This window comes from Strix aluco, chromosome 2 (assembly GCF_031877795.1).
Source record: "Strix aluco isolate bStrAlu1 chromosome 2, bStrAlu1.hap1, whole genome shotgun sequence".
Classification (NCBI taxonomy): Eukaryota; Metazoa; Chordata; class Aves; order Strigiformes; family Strigidae; genus Strix; species Strix aluco.
Window position 1 is genome coordinate 77,912,858 of NC_133932.1, and position 24,791 is coordinate 77,937,648.

The 24,791-nt window shown below is 41.8% G+C and overlaps 1 protein-coding gene across 8 annotated transcripts in view; it reads left to right on the forward strand.

Moving 5' to 3' along the window:
• TMTC4 (transmembrane O-mannosyltransferase targeting cadherins 4) overlaps positions 1-24,791 on the forward strand; it is a 71,860-nt gene that overhangs the window by 16,684 nt on the left and 30,385 nt on the right. For all 8 annotated transcript variants that reach the window (XR_012622002.1, XR_012622003.1, XM_074815371.1 and 5 more), the window contains 4 exons: positions 16,248-16,345; positions 18,425-18,517; positions 23,179-23,340; positions 24,101-24,303. Coding sequence is in view for 6 of the 8 variants with exons in the window: in XM_074815371.1 (XP_074671472.1) it covers positions 16,248-16,345; positions 18,425-18,517; positions 23,179-23,340; positions 24,101-24,303 (556 nt within the window). In the remaining 2 variants the exon portion in view is untranslated. The remainder of the gene's footprint in view (positions 1-16,247; positions 16,346-18,424; positions 18,518-23,178; positions 23,341-24,100; positions 24,304-24,791) is intronic.

Below are 24,791 nucleotides of genomic sequence, written 5' to 3' on the forward strand. Positions count from 1 at the left end.
CTCTGGACACATTCAGGGACCTTCACATCCTTCTTAAATTGTGGGGCCCAGAACTGCACACAGTACTCAAGGTGAGGCCGCACCAATGCTGAATACAGTGGGATAATCACCTCTTCTGACCGGCTGGTTGTGCTGTGTTTGATGCACCCCAGGATGTAGTTTGCCCTCTTGGCTGCTAGGACACACTGCTGGCTCATACTGAGCCTGCTGCTGACCAGCACCTCCAGATCCCTTTCTGCAGAGCTGCTCTCCAGCCACTCCTCTCCCAGTTTATACTTGTGCCCGGCATTACTCTGTCCTAGGTGCAGAACCTGGCATTTCAAGTTGTTAAATTTCATCCCATTAATCACAGCCCAGTGATTCAGTCTATCTAGATCCCTCTGCAAAGCCTGTTGTCCCTCAGGAGGGTCAACAGCACCTCCCAATTTGGTATCATCACCACACTTGTTAATAGTGCATTCAACTCCTGCATCCAGGTTGTTGATAAAGATATTGAGCAGAACTGGCCCTGGAATAGAGCTCTGCGGAACATTGGTGGTGCCGGTCACCAGCCAGATGTAGCCCCATTCACTACAACCCTTTGAACTCTGCCTTTCAACCAGTTCTTCACCCAGCACACCATGAACCCACTCATCCCACGGTTGGACATGTTGTCCAGAAGGATGCTGTGAGGGACAGTATCAAAAGCCTTACTAAAATCCAGAAAAACTACATCCACCTCCTTCCCTTCATCCACTAGGCGGGTGACCTTATCATAGAAAGATATCAAATTAGTTAAACAGGAGTTCCCTTTGTGAACCCATGTTGACTGTGCCTGATGGTTGCATGATTCTTTCAACGCCTTTCAATAGCACTCAGTATAATCTCCATAACTTTTCCAGGAACTGAGATTAGAGCAACAGGTCTGTAGTTCCGTGGGTCTTCCCTCATATCCTTTTTGCAGATTGGAATAACATTGGCTAGCTTCCAGTCAGCAGGAATGTCCCCAGACTCTCAAGACCTTTGTTAGATGATCAAGAGGGGTCCTGCTATAACATCCACTAACTCCCTCAGTACTCCGGGATGAATCCCAGATTGTCTCCACCACCAGTATCCCTACAGACTTGACCTTCAGCCTCATAAGCCAGCTGTGTTTCATCTTGTGTCCATTATGTGTGTGGTATTCTCAGGCTTTTCTGGGTGAACCTTCAGGAGGTTTCCCTGCTTCATCAACTTAAGCATCTAACTTGGGCATGCAACTTAAAAGCCTTTTCTCCCTGTTCCTCCCCAGTGTAGTCACTGGAAAGAGATAGACTCCTTTTGATGGCCAGTCAGAGGAATAGCTTATCTTAGGCACTTGCAGTCATCTTCTAGAGGTACCAAAATCTATCAATTGTGTAGAAGCTTAGGAGGACTAGGCTTGTAACTTAGGGTGCATTTCCATTGTCACTTCAATTGGACAGAAGTGCAGGAGGCTGCTAAAATGGAGCAATCTAGCTTCCTTTTATCATAGATCATAGAGCAAATTAGGTTGGAAGGAAACTATGGAGGTCACCTCTAGTCTAAAAGCTTAAAGCAGAGTTAACTTCATAGATCAGATTGCTCTGGGCAATCTCTGCCAGTGAGTTCCAAAAATCTTTAAGGAGGGCGGGGGGATGACACATGACCAGTTTGCCTAAGCCTCTTTTTCTGTGTTATATTCTTCAGCCTCCTAACCATCTTAGTGGTTCTTTAGTGGGATTCCAGGTTGTTGATGTGTTTCCTGTACTGGACACCACACTGAACACAGTACTCCTGATGTGGCTTCATAAGAGCTAAGTAGGGAGGAACAACCACTTTCCCTGACCTGCTGGGTATGCTGTAGCTAGTACAGCTCAGTGTGCATTTAACCTTCATTGCTGCAAAGGCACACGACTGACTCATTGTGAACTTGTCAATCAGGAACTCCACATCCTTTTCTGCACTCCTCAGCCTGGACTGTTGCATGCGTCCTGTCTTTGATTTTCATCAGGCTTTTCTCAGACCATTCCTCCAGCTTGTCATGGTCCCTCCAAACCGCAGTCCTGTTCTCCACTGTACCCATGTATCCTCTAGCTGAACCCCACCAATCACCACAACCAGTTTTACTTTCTGCCCTTGCTATAATTTTTTTCCTTTGGGAAGGGAGATTGGTCCAACCCATCAGGCAGCTGTTTGAACATTAGTGTCTGTATAGGAAAGGATAGTGTCTGGATTAGAAAGAGCAGCTACAAAGAGAAGGGAGGCTCTCTCTTCACAAGGAGCCACATGGAGAAGACAAGAGGCAATGGGTACAAGTTGCACTGGGAGAGGATTCACCTTGATGTAAGAAAGAAAGTGAGAACAGTCACTGGAACAACCTCTCCAGAGATGTGGCAGAGTCCCCATTACCAGAGGTTTTCACGATGCAACTGGACAAGGTGCTAGGCAAGGTGCTAGTTTGTTGTATTAAAGTAAACATGAAGTTTTACCCTTGGATGCCTCCATTTTGGTGGTATGAATTTCCTTTTGTGAACAGTTCTTCTAGTCATTCACAAATAATAGGATAAATCAGGAGTATAAAGACCTTTTTATCTGAGTTTAGCTGACTTTGATTCTGCATAGATTGAGGGAGTCAAAGACTGCAAAAACTGTCTTAGTTCCATATGTAAGCTGATCTCACTCAGTATAGGTAAAGAACAAGCATTTTAAAAATACGCACATTAAAAAGCAGACTTAAACAATGTCTCCTAAGCAAAGAAAAAACACCCTTTCTCCTCTCAGAATGTTTTCCTTCTGCTGGCAAATCTTTCTCCTCTCAGAATGTTTTCCTTCTGCTGGCAAATCCATGAGATCCAGAAAGTCTCTGATACCATCAGTGCACACTGATAATTCTAGTCCAAGTTAAGAGTTGGTATTGCATCACTTTCTAGGTCAGACCAAGACAGTAATTTATCTTTTGGAATAGTCTTTGTTAGTAAGAAAGAGGGGGAGAAAACAAACAAGAACTCCTCCATGCATTCCATTGCATCAGGGTTATGTTTCTAATCAAATACAGCTGCTTTATGATGATCCTACAGAAAAGTGGAATCTACTAGTTTGTTCTAACATCCTATTTCCTTTTGTCCTGCTAGATTTTTATATATTAAAGGCAAGTGTGACCCTAAACTGTAGGTCAACTGCATGTGTCATTGTTTCTGGATTTGACTGTCACATTTATATAGTACTTAGGTCACCAGCTTTTTACAAGCAGTAAGAGAAGAACTATCAAAGATGGATTTTTAAAATTGTTATTAATAGATGCATGGTAGCATGACTCCTTTGGAGTGCTTAAAAGAGGGTAAAACTCTAAGGCCTTCAGGACTTGTGGACTGCATTTGTATTGTCTTTCAAATACAGTTACCAAGACATGTTTGATGCCAGTTTGCTTTTACTGATGAACTTTGAGTGAGCATGAGAGTAAAACAAACACTGAAAAGCCTGAGTTGATGCTACTGATATGGTTGTGTCCTCAATAACATAGACTGTTTTGTCACCAGCAGCATCCCAATGCTACTATCTGGCAGATAGATTGTCTAAGTCTTTCATAAAGAACCTGATTATTCTTGCAACAAGGCAATGTGAGATTTGTGTAGTCATTCCAGAAATCTGTGTTTCACTAGCATAGGTGTATTGTTGAACTGTCATTCTTGGTCTTCTCTAAAGGAGACAAAAGCCATAGAAGAGAGACTGATTTGGTTAGTGCTTATTTTCACCTGATGTCTGAGTGAATGAATGTAAGAATTTCTTTTTGCTTGGGAGTAAGGACTCATAAAATGTCTGAGGAGGATTTGAGGGTACTGTGGGGAAGATATATATATATATATATTACTGAAAACAATTAGGAGATCAGAAGAATATCAGTGTCAGACTGGAAAACTTTCGAAGGAAAATAATGGGTTTTGTAAAGCTCAGGATATACTGCAGCTTGTTTGCCTGATGTGATTTGTTTGTGGTTTTGGTGGATTTTTGGGTAGACAGTTTCTTTTAGCCAGGATCTTTAGCTTTTTTTTTTAAGTATAAGCATTTAACACACTATGTGGGCTGTAATTATGTCTTACTGAAATTCTACAATTCTGTTACTTTTTTCCAATATACAGTTTTTTGTGTTACCATCTTTGATAGGATATCATTTATATTTGCAAGGAACTAATCTGTTGTTCTCATTCTGTCCTGCTGTTTTAAAACACAACTGTGGGGACAAATCCACTGCATAGGCTTTGGAGACAGCAAGAGCTGACAACTGTTTAGGTATGTTCTGAAGGGAATTGTGGGTTATTAACTTTGTTGAATTTTAATGCAGCTTCTCTGGGAACTCATAAGGTGATTTAAAACTGCTGTAGTATTCATTTTGCCTTCCTTTGTCTTCAACTTTGACAGTGATTTGGTTGCATGTATTTGCCATCTGCACTGGCGATCTCTGAGTGATGTAAAATGATGAGTTCACGATTTGCTTCATGTGAATAACATTAGCCTGGATATTAAATAGGTGATCAACTGTTTGCTCATATGCTATGACTTCTTAAAATTATTTTGTTTGGGTTTTGTGTTTCTGTTTTGTTCTGTTCTGTGTAGTCACCTGTCAATCATCTACTAGTTCACTGCTAATTTAATAAAGCATGCAAAGTAGGCTGTAGTGATGAGTTTTGTGAATATTGGAGGTTTGTATTATGGAGGTTTTCCTATAGATTGGAAATGGTTCAGTCTCCTGTGTGAAAGAGATCATTGTTAAGATATGGGGAATTTGTTAGCTATATTGCAATTGGTCAAGAGGTATTTGCTGTTATTAAACCTGTGGGCCCTGATTTTTCAGTGTGCTCTACTGTTCATATCTGAACACACTGGGAGGGAATAGTTGTATGTGGAAAAACTAACAATTTTATTATTTTAGTGGGCAGAGGAGAAACAATAACCTTTTATTTGTAGAATTAGTGCTAAGTTTTGTTTGTCCAAGATGGTGTAATTCAGGGATAAATGATCCCTTTACTGCAGCCTATATGTAATGAGTTTGAGATGCTTGGATATGTTTAGGCCTGGCATTTGCCATTGTAATTTCATTATGAAGTGAAACACTGAGCTGAGCTGCAGTAGTGTGTACATTTGGAGATACGCAAGGAGATCTCAGGCTTAAGTTAATTCTAGCAGTGGATTCTTCTGCGATCTTTTAAGACTAGGTAATTCTTCCCCCTTTGCTTAGCAATTCACAAGCAAGGAAGTCTTAGAGCTTGGTTAGATGAGTATTTGTAGTAGTTTAGTTGGAAGATACCATCTCTGTAGACAAGGCACTTTAACGGAATATATGAGTGTTTGTGATGTATTTCAGTTAAAAATTAAAACGTTCTGCAGGAGCTTAACATAACTTACTTTGCTTCAACTTTCAAAGGAGTAGGTGCCCTCACAGAATCAATTACTGGGTTCCATCTGAAGATGGAGACTTCTTAAACTACTCCAAGCTGTCAGCTGGCTGAGCCCTAAGTTGCTTAATTAGCTTTGAAAAAGGAGATGCCGAATACCCAAATGTCTGAATTGGTAATAATTCTTTGGGATATTGTTAGTTTGAATTTAAAGTAAGACTAAGCTTGGTACTCTAAATGTAGTATTTTCATCGTATCCTTATTTTCTAAGGAATTTGGTTTCATTAACTTGTGGATTTAGGATACTGCAACAAATGGTCTCTCGAAATAGGATTAGCATTTAGGAAGACAGAGTTGAGGTGTATAATGAATGTGCTGCTTATAAATTTAGGATCTGTCAATTCATAGAATCACAGAATGGTTTGGGTTGGAAGGCACCTTAAAGATCATCTAGTTCCAATCCCCCTGCCATGGGCAGGGACACCTTCCACTAGATCAGGTTGCTCAAAGCCCCGTCCAACCTGGCCTTGAACACTTCCATGGAGGGGACATCCACAACTTCACTGGGCAACCTGTTCCAGTGTCTCACCATCCTCACATTAAAGAATTTCTTCCTTATATCTAATCTAAATCTATGCTCTTTCAGTTTAAAACCATTACCCCTCGTCCTATCACTACACTCCCTGATAAAGAGTCCCTCCCCATCTTTCCTGTAGGCTCCCTTTAAGTATACTGGAAGGCTGCTAGAAGGTCTCCCAGAGCCTTTCCCTTTTCCTGGCTGAACAACCTCAACTCTCTCAGCCTGTCCTCATAAGGGAAATGCTCCAGCCCCCTTATCATCTTCATGTCCCTCCTCTGGACCCGCTCCAACAGGTCCATGTCCTTCTTATGTTGGGGACCCCAGAGCTGGACACAGTACTCCAGATGGGGTTTTCACGAGAGCAGAGTAGAGGAGGAGAATCACCTCCCTCGACATGCTGGCCACACTTCTCTTGATGCAGCCCAGGATATGGTTGACTTTCTGGGCTGCAAGCACACATTGCTGGCTCATATTCAGTTTTCTATCCACCAGTACCCCCAGGATTTTCTCTGCAGGGCTGATCTCAATCCATTCATCCCCCAGACTGTACTGATATTGGGGATTGCCCTGACCCGCGTGCAGGACCTTGCATTTGGCCCTGTTGAACTTCATAAGGTTCACATTTTCCCACCTCTCCAGCCTGTCCAGGTCCCTCGGGATGGCACATCCCTTCCCTCCAGCGTGTCAAGCGCACCACACAGCTTGGTGTCATCGGCAAACTTGCTGAGGGTGCGCTCAATCCCGCTGTCCATGTCGCCAACAAAGATGTTAAACAGCGCCGGTCCCAACACCAAGCCCCGAGGAACACCACTTGTCACTGCTTTCCACTTGGACATCGAGCCATTGACCACAAGTGTTTGAGTGTGACCGTCCAGCCAATTCCTTACCCACTGAGTGATCCATCCATCAAATCCATGTCTCTTCAATTTAGAGACAAGGATGTTGTGAGGGACAGTGTCAGACGCTTTGCACAAGTCCAGTTAGATGATGTCAGTTGCTCTTCCCTTGTTCACCAACAGTGTAACCCCATCGTGGAAGGCCACCAAATTTGTCAGGAGCGATTTGTCCTTAGTGAAGCCTTGTTGGCTGTCACCAATCACCTCTTTATTTTCCGTCTGCCTTAGCATAGTTTCCAGGAGGATCTGCTCCAGGATCTTGCTGGGCACAGAGGTGAGACTGACTGGCCTGTGTTTCCCTAGGTCTTCCTTTTTTCCCTTTTAAAAAATGGGGGCTATATTTGCCCTTTTCCAGTCAGTGGGAACTTCGCTGGACTGCCACGACTTCTCAGATATGATGAACAGTGGCTTAGCCACTTCATCTGCCAGTTCTCTCAGGACCTGCGGATGCATCTCATCAGGTCCCATGGAGTTGTGCACCTTCAGGTTCCTTAGATGGTCTCGAACCTGATCTTCTCCTACAGTGGGCGGTTCTTCATTCTCCCAGTCCCTGCCTTTACCTTCTGCGACTTGGGCAGTGTGACTGGAGCCCTTGTTGGTGAAGACTCAGGCAAAAAAGTCATTGACTACCTCAGCCTTCATCATATCCCAGGTAACCAGGTCTCCTGTTTCCTTCTGGAGAGGGAAATTTTTCCCTAGTCTTCGTTTTATCACCAACATACCTGTAAATGCTTTTCTCGTTGCCCTTGACATCCCTGGCCACATTTAATTCTCTCAGGGCTTTGGCCTTCCTAACCTGATCCCTGGCTGCTCAGACAGTTTCTCTGTATTTCTCCCAGATTATCTGTCCTTGCTTCCACCCTCTGTAGGCTTCCTTTTTGTGTTTGAGGACCTCCTTGTTCATCCATGCAGGCCTCCTGGCAGTCTTACCTGACTTCCTCTTTGTTGGGATGCATCGCTCCTGAGCTTGGAGGAGGTGATCCTTGAATATTAACCAGCTTTCTTGGCCCCTCTTCCCTCCAGGGCTTTATCCCATGCTACTCTGCCCAGCAGATCCCTGAAGATGCCAAAGTCTGCTCTCTTGAAGTCCAGGGTATCGAGCTTTCGGCACGCCTTCCTCACTGTCCGAAGGATCTTGAACTCTACTGTTTCATGGTCACTGCCGCCAAGGCTGCCCTTGAACTTCACGCTTCCCACCAGCCCCCTCTTGTTGGTAAGAACAAGGTCCAGCATAACACTTCTCTTTGTTGGCTCCTCTATCACTTGGAGAAGGAAGTTATCACCAGCACATTTCAGGAACCTCCTGGGTTGCTTGTGTCCTGCTGTGTTGTCCCTCCAACAGATATTGGAGTGTTTGAAGATGAAGACCAGGGCTTGTGAATGTGAAGCTGCTCCCATCTGTCTATAGCAGTCCCCATCCACTCTTCGTGGTCAGGTGACCTGTAGTAGACACCCACTATAATGTCACCTGTCCTTGCCCTCCCTTTAATCCTGACCCCTAAGCTCTCGGTCAGCTCCTCGTCCATCCCCAGTCAGGGCTCCCTGCATTCCAGCTGGTCATTGACATAGAGGGTGACACCCGCTCTCGTCTCCCCTGCCTGTCCTTCCTAAAGCACCTGTATCCTTCCATTCCAACACTCCAGTCATAGGACCCATCCCACCACGCCTCCACGATGCCAGTAAGATCGTAGCCCTTCAGGCGTGCGCACATCTCTAGCTCCTCTTGTCTACTCCCCGTGCTACACGCATCTGTATAGAGGCATTTAAGTTGGGCCCCTGATGAAGCTGACTTCCTGGCTGGAGTGGCTGGAATTCCTTTGTGCTGCTCTTCAGGTGTTCTGCTGACCCCTGATCCCTCTCCGGGCTCTGGGCATCTAGTGCTGGAACTGGCATCAAACTGGCAGGAGTGGGATGGATTGAGGTTCCCCTCACGCATGCTGTGAAACACTGTGTATGCATCCTTGCTGTAGGAATGCTTATACTTCAGTCTAGCACTCTAGTGGAGGAGCCCTTATGGCTTGTTTATGGTTTATGTAGGTATTTCATTGAATCCCCTCAACTTTCAGACTTAACGGACTCCTAAAGAAGGACCATCTGAGCAACGCTTTTTGGTTTTGGATAGAAACACTATACTTTTCAGGCTTAAAAAAAAAAGAAGCAAGTACTCTGTTTCTTTGGCATGCTTACAATTTTGTCCATCTGTTAGAGTGGCACAATGCCCACTCACAATATGGTGTACCAGTTTCAACCAGGCACAGGTGCCAACGAAAGATTGGTTTCATTTTCTGACACAAGATTTTTCTGGTGGGAAGCAGCGCTGTATTAGAGGAATGTGCTTTGTTAGACTGATTACTTCTGTTGGCATGTGTGTATCTCATAATAATAATTAGCACTTATGCAGTGCTTTACATTTTCAAATCACTGTTAAAAAAAAACTAGATTGAAGGCATTGCTGAATGACAGTCTTTTGTATCTTTTTCCAGTCTAGTTTACTGAGATTTCTGCAGTTGAGGGGGGTGGGAGGTGTTGTGTCTGTTGACCCAGGAACAAGCACAAGAGAAAATGTTTCATAATTGAAATTCTTTCTCTTTGATGAATTCACTGATGAATTTTCATAATATTACTATTCTATATATGAATCACAAAACGGTTGAGGTTGGAAGGGACCTCTGGAGGTCACCCGTGCTGACCTGCTCAGTCAGGGTCACTTTGAGCCAGTTGTCCAGGACCATGTCCAGATGACTGTAGAGTATCTCCAAGGATGGAGGTTTCACAACATCTGCGCAACCTGTGCCAATGCTCTGTCACGCTCACAGTAAAAGTGTTTCCTGATGTTCAGACAGCACCTCCTGTGTTTCAGTTCGTGCGTGTTTTCTCTCATCCTGTCACTGGGCACCACTGAAAAGAGCCTGTCTGTGTCCTCTTTGCACCCTTTCTGCAGGTGTTTATGTACATTGATGAGATCCCCCTTGCGCCTTCTCTTTTCCAGGCTGAACAATCCCAGCTCTCTCAGCCCTTCCTCACAGGGGACATGCTCCAGTCCCTTCATCTTATTGGCCCTTCGTTGGGCTCACTCAAGCATGTCTGTGGCTCTTGTGTACTGGGGAGCCCAGAACTGGACACAGTACTCCAGATGTGGCCTCATCAGTGCAGAGTAAAGGAAAGGCATCTTCTACCTTGACCTGCTGGCAATATTTTGTGTATTGCTGCCCAGAATACCATTAGTCCTCTTTCCTGCAAGGGCACATTGCTGGCTTTTGTTCAACTTGGTGTTCTCCAGGACCCTCAGGAGCTTTTCTGCCAATCTGCTTTCCAGGCGGTCAGACCCAGCATGTACTGGTGCCTGAGCTTGTTCCTCTCCAGGTGCAGGATTTTGCACTTCCCCTTGTTGAACTGCATGAGGTTCCTGCCAGCCCCTTTCTCCAGCCTGTCAAGGTCCCCTCTGGATGGCATCATGACTGTCTGGCATATCAGCCACTCCTCCCAGTTTGGTGTCATCTGCAAACTTGCTGAGGGTGCACTCTGCCCCATCATCCAGATCATTAACAGAGACGTTGAGCAGGATTGGACTGGGGTACACTGATAGTTACTGGCCTCCAATTAGACTTTGTGCCACTGATCACCACCCTCTGGATCAAGCCATTCAGCCAGTTTTCAGTCCACCTCACTGTCTGCACATCCAGCCTGTACATGACCAACTTCTCTATGAGAATCTTATGGGAGACTGTGTAAAAGGCTTTACTAAAGACCAGACCTTTGACACCGTCTTCCGTAAGATCCTCATTATGGGTCCCTCATTATTTCTCTTTTGTTGGGTTCTTTTACCATCTTTGAGAGTCCATGCTTAAGCCTGGCTACACTTGACATGCTGAGACATTCCTGGTGTCTGAGACTTGGGATGTTCATAAGAAGACAGATCTGTTTCTGCACAACTTTGAATGTGTGTCTATGGAATGGCATTTGATTTTTTTTTTTATGGTTTTTTTTTTTTTTGCTAGACCATTTCTCCAGTTTGTCAATGGAATTCTAACTTGTTCTTAGTATGCTTCCTGGCCATTGCAGCCTGGCAGCACCTCTCTGGACTTAATCAGCATATTCCTTATTCCTTAAAAATTCCAACTAAATTTTTAAAATTATCAGAGCCAGACAAAGGAAAGACCTAATCCAGAATGTATCTTTACATTTTTCACAATAAGCTCTCTACTACTCCTAGTGTAGTCTTCCAGCTGCTATTTGTACCCATTCTATAACCACTTCATGCAGCCCATATTTTTTCTGACATAGTTCACACTGTCTCCCGTGGTATTCTCATGCCTTTGTGAAGTCAAGGTATAGGATGTGTACAGTTTTACTTTCATTGGGAAGGCCCTTTTTTCTTCTATCCAAGTCAGAAATTATACTTAGTTTGATATAAATGGCTAAAATATGTTTGTGGCAAACAATCACATCCTTTTATATTTCAGAGGGTCACCTAGAAAATACTTTGTCTAAGTGGGTTTTTTTCTGGGTAATTTTGACCAGTCAGCTTAGCTTTGTTTCTTTAGCTTATCGTTTTGTATCCCTCTTCCTCTTTAAAAGTAGGCATGTAGGCATTGTTTTATTTCATTTCAAGCTTCTGGATTCTTATGTTTTTCATGACTTCTCAGAGATAACAGTTGAGATTGCTCTGGGTTGTGTAGGACCTGTTGGAGTGAATTTAACCAACTGTAATTTAAAACAGATTAAGTTCTCTATAAATTCTGTGTCTTGTAGTTCACTATTTTTCCTTTTGTTTTTGCTCCCTTTCTGCTTGTGTTGTGCTTGCCATCTGATTGCAGCTGACCTCTTTGTGCAAAAAATGAAGCAAAAAGGCATAGAATGCTTCTGTTTTCTTGGCATTGTCCATTTTCCTTCCTAATCAGTATTGGAATAAGTACTTCCTTGCTGCTCTTCTTCTTACTAATATATCTATGGAATTGTGGGGTTTATTCTTTACATACATTACCTTTTCTCATTTTGTGATGTGACCTTTCTGAATTTGTTTCTGTATGAGTCTGCTGCTGCTACACATGTCCTTGATAATTTGATCTAGTTCCATTTTTCCTACTACTCTTACGTTTCAAATCATCAAAGCATTTGTGAATTTTCACTTGGTCTCTTACTATATATGCTTCCCACTGTGTTCCATGTTAAAGTAGTTTGTATACTGAATACTGCTTCTCTGGGAAGTACTTAGTTGTTCTGACTTCCTTCTGCCAGAAATTCATTATGGGAAGAAGTCTCTCAGGAGAAGAAAGTATACTTCAGTAAACTTAGTGAAGTTCATTGGCTTTGTTCACTGTTCTCCCTTTTACACTCACTAAGAATGACTGTCATTTTGTGAACACAGTCAATTACTTTGCCTTCCATCTTTGCATTCTCTCAGCGAGTTTATTTCTACATTAAAAAAAAAAAAAACCAAAAAAACCCCAAAAAACCACAATCGAAAAAATTAAAAAATTTCAAGAACTGGCTGAAGAGTCTGTTGTATTGCAGTCTGAAGAGTCCAAGGGATATATTTAGGACATTCCTTTTATTCTTAGCAATACTCTTAGAATGAATTTTGAAGTCACTTCCTCCATGAATTGTAATCATGTTCTTCTGTATAACTGATGTGAACTGGATATTCTTCATTGCATTTTTTTTGTTGTTGCAATGTTTCTTTACTTTAGTCATTCTGTATTTTGTATTTCCATGTTTTGTTTCTGGTATTTTTGTGTATGACTTCTTTCATTCAGAAAGCTTTCTTTTAACTTTATAACATCTGCACCTCTGATGTTAAGTCTCACCTCACCTGTGAGGACATAATTTGGAGCAGAGGGAAAAGGAACAACTGCTTACTAGGTATTGCAGTGATGAATCTCAAACATCTTAGCATTCACTCTGAAGCTTTAAATCTTGGGTAAGAAAGGACTGCTAGAAGCAAACTCAAAACATGTTCTTCCACATATTTTTATGAAGTCTTCTGCTCTATGCCACAATAGAAATGTCATAGAATCATAGAATGGTTTGGGTTGGAAGGGACCTTAAAGATCATCTAGTTCCAACCCCCCTGCCATGGGCAGGGACACCTTCCACTAGACCAGGTTGCTCAAAGCCCCGTCCAACCTGGCCTTGAACACTTCCATGGAGGGGACATCCACAACTTCACTGGGCAACCTGTTCCAGTGTCTCACCACCCTCACATTAAAGAATTTCTTCCTTATATCTAATCTAAATCTATGCTCTTTCAGTTTAAAACCATTACCCCTCGTCCTATCACTACACTCCCTGATAAAGAGTCCCTCCCCATCTTTCCTGTAGGCTCCCTTTAAGTATACTGGAAGGCTGCTAGAAGGTCTCCCAGAGCCTTTCCCTTTTCCTGGCTGAACAACCTCAACTCTCTCAGCCTGTCCTCATAAGGGAAATGCTCCAGCCCCCTTATCATCTTCATGTCCCTCCTCTGGACCCGCTCCAACAGGTCCATGTCCTTCTTATGTTGGGGACCCCAGAGCTGGACACAGTACTCCAGATGGGGTTTTCACGAGAGCAGAGTAGAGGAGGAGAATCACCTCCCTCGACATGCTGGCCACACTTCTCTTGATGCAGCCCAGGATATGGTTGACTTTCTGGGCTGCAAGCACACATTGCTGGCTCATATTCAGTTTTCTATCCACCAGTACCCCCAGGATTTTCTCTGCAGGGCTGATCTCAATCCATTCATCCCCCAGACTGTACTGATATTGGGGATTGCCCTGACCCGCGTGCAGGACCTTGCATTTGGCCCTGTTGAACTTCATAAGGTTCACATTTTCCCACCTCTCCAGCCTGTCCAGGTCCCTCGGGATGGCACATCCCTTCCCTCCAGCGTGTCAAGCGCACCACACAGCTTGGTGTCATCGGCAAACTTGCTGAGGGTGCGCTCAATCCCGCTGTCCATGTCGCCAACAAAGATGTTAAACAGCGCCGGTCCCAACACCAAGCCCCGAGGAACACCACTTGTCACTGCTTTCCACTTGGACATCGAGCCATTGACCACAAGTGTTTGAGTGTGACCGTCCAGCCAATTCCTTACCCACTGAGTGATCCATCCATCAAATCCATGTCTCTCCAATTTAGAGACAAGGATGTTGTGAGGGACAGTGTCAGACGCTTTGCACAAGTCCAGTTAGATGATGTCAGTTGCTCTTCCCTTGTTCACCAACAGTGTAACCCCATCGTGGAAGGCCACCAAATTTGTCAGGAGCGATTTGTCCTTAGTGAAGCCTTGTTGGCTGTCACCAATCACCTCCTTATTTTCCGTCTGCCTTAGCATAGTTTCCAGGAGGATCTGCTCCAGGATCTTGCTGGGCACAGAGGTGAGACTGACTGGCCTGTGTTTCCCTAGGTCTTCCTTTTTTCCCTTTTAAAAAATGGGGGCTATATTTGCCCTTTTCCAGTCAGTGGGAACTTTGCTGGACTGCCACGACTTCTCAGATATGATGAACAGTGGCTTAGCCACTTCATCTGCCAGTTCTCTCAGGACCTGCGGATGCATCTCATCAGGTCCCATGGAGTTGTGCACCTTCAGGTTCCTTAGATGGTCTCGAACCTGATCTTCTCCTACAGTGGGCGGTTCTTCATTCTCCCAGTCCCTGCCTTTACCTTCTGCGACTTGGGCAGTGTGACTGGAGCCCTTGTTGGTGAAGACTCAGGCAAAAAAGTCATTGACTACCTCAGCCTTCATCATATCCCAGGTAACCAGGTCTCCTGTTTCCTTCTGGAGAGGGAAATTTTTCCCTAGTCTTCGTTTTATCACCAACGTACCTGTAAATGCTTTTCTCGTTGCCCTTGACGTCCCTGGCCACATTTAATTCTCTCAGGGCTTTGGCCTTCCTAACCTGATCCCTGGCTGCTCGGACAGTTTCTCTATATTTCTCCCAGATTATCTGTCCTTGCTTCCACCCTCTGTAGGCTTCCTTTTTGTGTTTGAGCTTGTCCAGGACCTCCTTGTTCATCCATGCAGGCCTTCTAACGGTCTTACCTGACTTCCTCTCTTAGTCTGCTTCAAAATGAGAGAGCAGGCCAATGTCAGCAGGTCTTTTTCACACTTGTGGTTATGGTTTGCATTTGACCCAAAAACATCTGAGCTAGTATACTAGTTTCCATTTATAATCAGTGAAAAGAGTGCCACTTCTTTGAACGGTTGACTACATTTAATTAGTTAACTTAATCCCTAAAGGTATCCCCTTCTCTCAACCAGTTAGAAAGGAAGCCTAGTATACTAGTTTAGGTGTCGGTGCCTACTTCTGGTGAAATTCATCTTAATTCTTCCATTTATCCTCTCCATAGACCATTATTGCAGTTCTGTTTAAGTACTGAGGGTCAAACCTGCATTAGCAGTAGGGAAGAACTGCTCTAGAGATCAAGGAAAGTAGGAAAAGGATTCAGTTAATGAATGTGGAGTTTAACTTTGTTTTTTCACGTGCCAAGTTAAAGATTGATTCTTGTGATGCCTGTAGAGCCCATGTTGCTTGAATCAAGAAACTGCCTCTGAATGGGCAGAGTGCTTCCCTCTGTTGCGTGCACCTGTGGAGTAGAGGTTGCGACAGATACGTTTTTATGTGAAGTGCCCATGTACTCTGTGTGTGATAGTACCTTGGCTAAGTAGGGCTTATTGTTATAATAATCTCAGAAATGCCTGCTTGTAGTACCCAAAATCAGCTACATGGTGCAGTCTTTAAAGACTCTTTCTTTGAGTAGAAGCTGTAGTTACTCTTGATCTCTTAACCCCAGAGTTCCTCACCCTGCTGTAAAACTGCTTCCTGAGTGCAAGAACTAACTGCTTCTCTGCTCAGATGCTGAAATTTTTGAGCTCCGTGGCATTCCATTGCAGTGCTAATGAAATGACATGAGGTACTTGCTAAATGCAGTAGCCCTGGAGAAGCAGCTCATTGTGCCTTTGTAGATTAGACTACAGTTAAAACAGTTTGCGTGTGTGATACTTCATGTGTAACCGTTAGAAAGAATTTCTTGTTCTTATGGTAGCTTGGAAGAGAGTGGCCAGTAATGATAGAGCTCTAGCTAAAGATGGTAAATGTGTCTTGGAGATTAACCTTTGCAGATCATGAATTGTGGAAACTGTGTGAAGCTTCTGCTATTCTAATTAATCTGGCTAAAACGTCTAGCAAATAGGAAGATTTCTAATGTCTCTGAGACTAGAAAATGACTTCAATAAAGGGACAAATGCCAGCATATTGCAGGAGGTGTCCTATGCTTTTTAAGTCTGTGTATGCAGATCTTGACTGATAGAAAAGATTGTGAGATTAAATGCTGTATATTTTTAAAATTCTAATTTTAATTTAGATTTCTAACTTTACCTTTAAATGTATAAACCTAATGTGATGGCATGCTTTATCTTGACAGATAAGGAAGGACATAATTTTTCTATATTCTGGGTGCTGGTGAGTGTTATCCTAGGTGCAGTAGCCATGCTGTGCAAAGAACAAGGAATTACAATACTGGTAAGAATCCTCTTATTGACTGAATTTTGACCTCAGCATCTGTCAGGTGCAGTTATAAAGCCTACAGAGATGAATCTTCTCCACAGCTAATTGCATGCACACCTTTTTTTTCTGTTCAGAAAACTAGCTAATGTTGACAAAAAGTAGTATTCTAGTAAATCTGTCTTGATTGTATCCCTGCCAATCTGTTGGAATTCTTCATTTTATCTTTTGTAAGCAGGTTGCATATATCTGTTCATTTTTTGCAAAATTTAAAAGATTTACAGTGTTAGTTTCAATGCATATCACATTCGTTGGCCTTGTTTTTTGAATGTAATTGTTGAGATAGCAGGACTACAAACCTCTTGTTGAAGGCTTATGAACAAAGCTATAACTGGGGGAGAGCATTTTTAGAAGCTCCATCCTCTTGCTTTTGTGAACAGTTAGAAGTAGGGTCATTGTTTATGCATTTCTAATACTGAATCTCTTCCTCCTGTCCTTTATTTAAGGATCTGCCAATGCAAACAGATATGGTTACTGTTCATGTTCACTGTGCTGTTGCTTTTTATTACTTCAGTGAAGGCATTCTGTTTTGGGTGACCAAATCAGCCACCTGAAATGCTACATCTGTGATTCTTACCTTTTATATAGCCATATATCTTTGCAAAGAAATTTGATTTATAACTTTAACTGACACGGATAAAGCAACAGAATCAGAAGAATTCTTTGCAGCAAGGACTCTCTTGTCCTTGCTAGGAAAAAACAGAGAAGAAATTACAGAAAACTTCTTGCTTTAAGACATTATTTTTGGATAGATGTTTGTAGAGTGATGTATTTTTCAAAGGTGTTTGTAAGGAAAACATAAGGAATTCTCTTAAAACATGGTATGATCATTTCCTTCAGTGGTATGAAGTAATTATGTGAGCTTGCAGGTGCAGAATTGTTACTGGATCTGGGTTTTGTATTTGTTTGCTGTTGCATTGCTTGGACGATTATGTTTATTGTTGTGCTGAGGGGCATGGGTCAGAGGGATGAAGGGATAAATCAGACATTTAAAGATTACTTGTAGGCTGAATGTATTTTTTGGCAGGATTCTTGCTTTCCTATTTCCATGCAAGTGAGCCAAAAGACTTTTAACTGCCAGGCGGCCTTTCTACATGGAACCACACCACTCTCTAACCTATCTTCTGTCTTCTCCCTTTGACTGTTAGAAAGAGACTTGTGGCCTCCCAGTGTACTAACTCTTTGCCTCACATGGAACTATTTTTACTGTCTTTTTTCCATTTAGTCTTTAGAACACTGAGGTAATTTCCAAAGTTATTACAATATAGGCTAAATATTCAAGGATTGTCATGGTTGGTGATTGCTGAAACATTGAAGGGAAAATGTTAAAGTTGGATTTTGCTGGTCACCTCAACAGAATTATCTCTGGGTACATTTTGGTTGCTTGCTTGGGGGTAGTATGTGCAAGTGTAGTCCTGCAAAGCACTGAATATGCTTAGTTTTATGTGTAGTGGCTGATGTCACATAGAACTATGCTTTTTTTTTCCAGCAACTTTTACTGTGTATATTGGTGTAATTTCAAGAAAAGCAAGCCTGATACCTCTGTTACATCTTTCTGAGCCTTTGTTTGTTTGTTGTGACAATTTATGTACCCTTTAAAAATAGTATTTCTGAAATGTGACAGTCAAAAGATACCGTGCTGCACAGCAAAAAATAAGTAGAAGGCTTAAAGAAACTTACCTTTTGACCACAGCATTTACACTGTAGAACATTTGGGAAAGAAGACAGAGCGCAGAATACTGTTGCGACCATGCATATGGGGTCTAGCTTGCTGGTACATGATACTCCCCAAAGGGCTATTCCATGTAGCAGGAAAATCCCCATTACAGTGACAGTATATTCTACTCATCTGAGCTCTGGTTCTCATTTTACCATTCTGCCATCATTACTACCAACATATCTCTCTACTTGTTTGGAATCAGAATTAAGATGTGCAATAACTCATGGTAAAAGTGGAATTTAAGATGTATGTAAATAAAAACATATTTGTGGTTAGCTGCTCCATCTTATGCTCTTATTTTTCTCTTGGTTGCTTAGGGTTTGAATGCAGTGTTTGATGCACTGGTGATTAACAAGCTAAATGTTTTGGAGCTTATTCAAAAGTTACTACATAAGGACAAGTCACTGGAGGTGAGTCCTCAGAGGTTTTGTTATTCTGGCCATTCAGTCAGTCATATACTAAAAGACAAAGGTACAACTTGTGACAGTTTTGTTGTTGAGAATTAAAAAAAACCATAGAGGTATTTTCAGTCAGCCTAGTAAATCAATGTGCTATGACATCTTTGCAGCAACATGAGTAGTAATGGGATAGCATTAGAATTGCACTGGGTAGTGAAATCCATTCCACGCTTCTCTCAACAGTATGTTAAAAATATGGTGTGCAAGAGCTGACTGCTTGATGCAACAAGTTCTTCAGGGTCAGTAGATAGACATCTGAAATGGTTGTTTAACACAGTTTGGTCAGAGTAAAGAGAGAGAGATTTATTCAGCTTCTCAAATAAGATAGTTAGACATTTGAAAAAGTACATTAAAAAAAAATTACACCTGCTTTGCTAATCCCACTAAAGTATTACGCTGGTTTTTTCAGAATACAAATTACCAAACAGGAGACAGTTCCTAGTAGCTTGGGAGTTTAAAAGAAAAAATATGTAAGCACTGATAGTCACTAAGGATAGAATTCCTGACTTTTGTTGATATCACTTTACCTAGTATTGGCTCAAGTGGAATCTGGCACCTAGTATTTGCACTGTCATACAAATCACAGAAACAAACAGCCTCAGGTGAATGATTGATAGCAGCCAAATAGACCAACACCCTACTGGAACATCACTACTGTTCAACAATTAAATCATTTGCCTCTCCCATCCAAGGTTCAGCAAGGCAAAGGAATATTCATTGTACTTTGCATCAATCAGTGGTTTCACTGCATAGAAGTCTTGCTCATGTTTCTGAGTAGCACAAGTCCTTGGGGCTTTTAAATTCCTTTGTAAAGAGTGAAGTGAGGAATTGCAGGAGGAAATCAGTGAAAGTGGAATCTCTAGAACTGAAACAGTAGATTTGACCAAGAACAGCTAAGTGAGGGGTGCAGGAGTATTTCAGGCAACAAATAGGAATGCTGGAGAATTTTGCTGTATAATGAGAGTAATGTCAACTCGCATATGACAAGGAAAGAGTCAGGAGCTGAGGGGACTAAAGCAGAGCCAGTTCAGAATTAAAGTGACAGAAATAAAAGGTAATAAGGAGGACCCCGGGAATAAGTGGCCAGTCAGCTGCACATCAGTGCCTGGTAAAATCATGGAACAAATCCTCTTGGAAGTTATGTCAAAATGTATGAAAGACAGGGAGGAGATTAGGGACAGCCAGCATTGCTTCACCAAGGGCAGATCATGCCTTTGATATGATCCCCCACAGCATTTTTGCCACTAAAATGGAGAGATATGGGTTTGACTGATGGACTGTTAGATGGATAATGAATTGGCTGGATGTCTGCATCCAAAGAATTACAGTCAATGGCTCAATGTCCAAGTGGAAACTGTAATGAGTGGTGTCCTCAAGGGTCCATACTCGGACCAATACTATTTAAAGTCTTCATCAGTGACATGGATAGTGGGATTGATTGCACTCTCAGCAAGTTTGCCAACAACACCAAGCTGTGTGGTGCAGTTGAGGGAAGGGATGCCATCCAGAGGGACCCTGACAGGCTTGAGAAGTGGGACAATGTGAACCTTATGAAGTTCAACAAGGCCAAGCGCAAGGTCCTGCACCTGGGTCAGGGCAATCCCCAATATCAGTACAGTCTGGGGGATGAACGGATTGAGATCAGCCCTGCAGAGAACTTAGGGATAGGGGGGGATGAAAAATTGGGTATGAGCCTGCAGTGTGAGCTTGCATCCCAGAAAGCCAACCATATCCTGGGCTGCATAAAAAGAAGCATGGCCAGCAGGTTGAAGGAGGTGATTTCTTCCCCTCCACTCTGCTCTTGTGAGACCCCACCTGGAGTACTGTGTTCGGCTCTGGGGTGGATGGAAGACATGGATGGACCTGTTAGAGCGGGTCCAGAGGAGGGCGACAAAAATGGTCAGGGGGCTGGAGCATCTCCCTTGTGAGGACAGGCTGAGAGAGTTGGGATTGTTCAGCCTGGAGAAGAGAAGGCTCCAGGAGACCTTATTGCAGCCTTTCAGTATATAAAAGGGACTTATAAGAAAGATGGAGAGAGACTTTTTACCAGGGCCTGAAGGGATAGGACAAGGGGCAATGGTTTTAAACTGAAAGAGAGTAGATTTAGATTGAATAAAATAGAATACAACCTTTTCAGTTGGAAGGGACCTACAGCAATCATCTAGTCCAACTGCCTGACTACTTCAGGGCTGACTAAAAGTTAAAGCATGTTGTTGAGGGCATTGTCCAAATGCCTCTTAAACATTGACAGGCTTGGGGCATTGACCACCTCTCTAGGAAGCCTGTTCCAGTGTTTGACCAGTAATAAATTCTTTATAATGAGGGTGGTGAGACACTGGAACAAGTTGCCCAGAGAAGCTGTGGCTGCCCCCTCCCTGGCAGTGTTCAAGGCCAGGTTGGACAGGGCTTTGAGCAACCTGGTCTAGTGGAAGGTGTCCCTGCCCATGGCAGGGGGGTTGGAACTAGATGATCTTTAAGGTCCCTTCCAACCCAAACCATTCTGTGATTTTGTGGAATGTGTCAGAGTTAAATCTTTTTGGAGTATTGCTCTTTTAAGCATGAAAAGCTCAAAGCATCATGCTTCCATTTTGTGACTTTTAAACAGCTGTGGTTGTAGAAAACATCAAATGTGCCGCCTTCTTCTTCTTCTTCTTTTAATAGAAGTAATTCATTTTAGCTCCTGCCACCTACATTTCCATGAAAAGAGCAGAACAGGTTTTTGTACCTAAGATTTGTTTTGTTTTGTTGAAAGACAGATCTTAAATTTTCCTACTTGCAGATTTTTTTTCTTCTTGATTGAGACAGGTTTCAATTTCATGCCAGATTTCAGTTAACTCTAAATCAAAGATGATACGATAACACTTATTCCACTTTTAAAATTCTGCCTACTAAGAGATTTTGTGGTGATTTGTGAAATCCAGCCTTTAAGAACCTGCATGTACTGTTAAAAGAAATGAAGCCTGGGATAAGGTTTTGTGTAGTTAATCTGTCATAAGGCAGTTACAAATTGTCATTATATTGTCTTCCTTCATAGCACAATTCTCTTCCAAAAGCAGTTTTTAGGAATGGTTTTCCTATAATCCTAATTGTAGTGACTTTGGTTACCGAGATGTGTAAGTTAGAAGTAACTATTTGAGCACAAAGGCTAACTTATGTAAAATCAACATTACAAACTTCTTTATCCTTAGGCATTCAGTTAAATATTTTATGATGACTCCATTGTCAACTACAAATATTAAAAACCCATCTGAATATTGCTTTTAAACTTGACTCTTTCATCATTTTAGAGAATAAGTATCTTCAGCCAGGGTGCTGTTGGATCTCTGTCTTTGTGCAGTAAGCCTACTTTTTTTTTAAGTCTTCAGAAATAACTAATATTGATCTCCTAAATAATTATGGTGGTGCTTTCTAATCAGGATATTGCAATAATAGGTAATAATAATCAGTGTGCTAGTTCCCACAGAGGACATAGAACTGATCATGTATAACTATCAGTAGGTTTTTAAAGGTAATAGAAGCAGAGCAGACTAAGGGAGGAAGGTGGGAAAAAAGGAAAGCTAATACTGGAGATCACATGACCATATTTTTTAGGATCCAGTCAACTCTTCCATGTAAAAATCCATAGTTACCATTTGATAACTGGATACGGAAGCTTGGATTTACATCTCAAAACTGTGACAGGGATATCATTACAGTTACTGATGATTCTGTTTCCAGTCTCTACTGGTGAAGCTTGAAGAACCTCTACAGTATGCAGTGGTTTTCTTTTCATTTATGAAACTGATGTGTGCTTGGTGAATATGTGTTATCTTCATGGAGGAAAAAATGGAAAAGTCTGTCAAATTTAGCTTCTGTGATGTCACTTCTCTATGCTTTGTGTGAATTGCCTTCTTTAGACCCTAAAGTGTATATTGTAAAGTACGTGATGTAAATCAACTGAGTTAATGTAGATAAAACACAATTTTTTGTATATCTTGGGTAATTTGAGCCTGACCAAAGTCATTTAGTGCCTGTCTGTCATTAGCTTTTTAATCACATTAGCGATTGTGGAAATTTTAATTCAGTTTCTAATTCCTCCCAGTTTCTAACTATGCAGTTTGCTTGTTGTATGCATGTAATTCTACCTCTAGAGAGACCTAAGTGGACAAAAACTTTCCATGATAAGCAGTCAACTGGATATAGCTATTTAAAACAAAGTTCACAAAGTAACCATCCTCCATTTTAAAAAGAAAATATAGATCAATTTAATATGCCATATACTAAAGGCTGTATTCTGCTCAAATTCCCTATCACAGATTGCTGTGTAAAATTACATCAGCTATAGAATTACTGAGGATTTGTAGATGAGAGACTTCTTGAATAAAAAGGTTTTCTGATTGAGAAGGAAATGAAAATGTTTGCAAAAAATATTTTGCAATTAGTCAATGAAACCATAGTAATATTTGAGAGCTTTCTAGTAACTGCAAAAATAATAAAAATGTCAACTCTAATAGCAAAAATGCACAGGAATAGCCTCTTCTTTCTGAGACAGTGGTGAAAAGGATGTGAATGTAGTGGAGAAGAGAACAAAATAATGGTTTTTATATGAGGGGTTTTTTCTTTCTTTCCTGTAGAATGCTGGGCTGTTAAGAAAGGGGCTGCTTTTCAGGATAACTCTTCTGATGTCTGGAGGGGCCAGTATACTTTATATACGCTGGAGGATTATGGGCACAGGGCCACCGGCTTTCACTGAAGTAGACAACCCAGCCTCGTTTGCAGACAGTCTGTTTGTGAGAGTAAGTTATGAAGCTGCTTTTTTCTGGCCAGCTCAGAACATTTGTCTGTGTCAACATATCGGATTTTCTTTTCTGTGCTTCAAAGAAACAATAAAGTGGGCAGTCTTTACATTTCAAGATATGTGATGCTGTGATGATTTTCTGCAATTTTTAAAAATAGTATACCTTGTATATTCTTTGTATTCAATTTAGCATGTACTGCACACATTGAAGAACATTTCCATTTGCTCACTATTTTTCCCATGCGTGCAAGAATTTAGCTTTTGCTGGGTTTTATCCCTTTTCCACATACTGTGCTTGACTTTTCGTCCTTTCTTTCACAATTGAAGAAAATAGCATCAAGTTCTGGTCTGGTGCACTTGGAGTATGTCTTGGCTTTATATCTCTGACTGCATTAAGGCTCTTTCTGGAGATGGAGAATGAAGGGTGATGACAGTGGGTGCTGTCTTGACATTTTCTCCCATTGTAGGACTTTTTTTTTTTCACATGTGGATATTGGTTGGACAGCGCAGAATTATATTTCCCTGCTCTGAATAGGAGAGCCACCTAGCTATGTTTAAAAAAAAAAATTAAAATTATTTTCACAGCTGTAAAATAAATGGATATGTAACTAGTTGTAGTCTTAACAGTATTTCAGGCCTCTTTATTTTATGAGATACATTTTGTGATAAAGGAAATGATAGCAGAGAGAAAAACTAAAGTTGCTCCCCCCCCTTAAGTTTAGTATCAAATAAATGTTTGTTTTCTTTTTGACTGACAGGCTATAAACTATAATTACTACTATTCATTGAACGCATGGCTGCTGTTGTGTCCCTGGTGGCTGTGTTTTGATTGGTCAATGGGCTGCATACCCCTCATTAAATCCGTCAGCGACTGGAGGATAATTGCACTAGCAGCACTTTGGTTCTGCCTAATTGGTCTGATATGCCAAGCTCTGTGCTCAGAAGACAGCCATAAGAGAAGGTAAGAGACAGTGATGAATTTTAAATGCCTGGCCAACTTGAGTACAGTATTATTTGGTTAAATCCACTACTGATAATTTTAACAATTCAGTGCAACCAGTGTCTAGCAAATGCAGTTCAAATAAATATTTATAGCTGTCATTACAGTTTTATCGCAATTTGGGCCCATCACTGTACATTGACTAGTGGGAAACAGAGTTGGAGGAGGAGGTATGGATGGCTGCTTTATTTTTCTCCTGAAATGGCATTTTGAGATCCTTAACGCTGTAGGTGGTAAAAAGTAATTATGTGCTTAGAACAGAGTAGGAAATGATGTATGTTGTTGTCCCTCCTTCTTACAAGTCATCATCTCCTTTAATCTTCTCCTAATAATTAAAGAGAGAGGAGATGTCCCTTAAAAGGAGGTAGAAATGCTGGCTATGGCCATACAATTAAAAAGTAAAATGCTGACCCATAGTATCTACTGAGGGAACAACTTGTACTTTACCC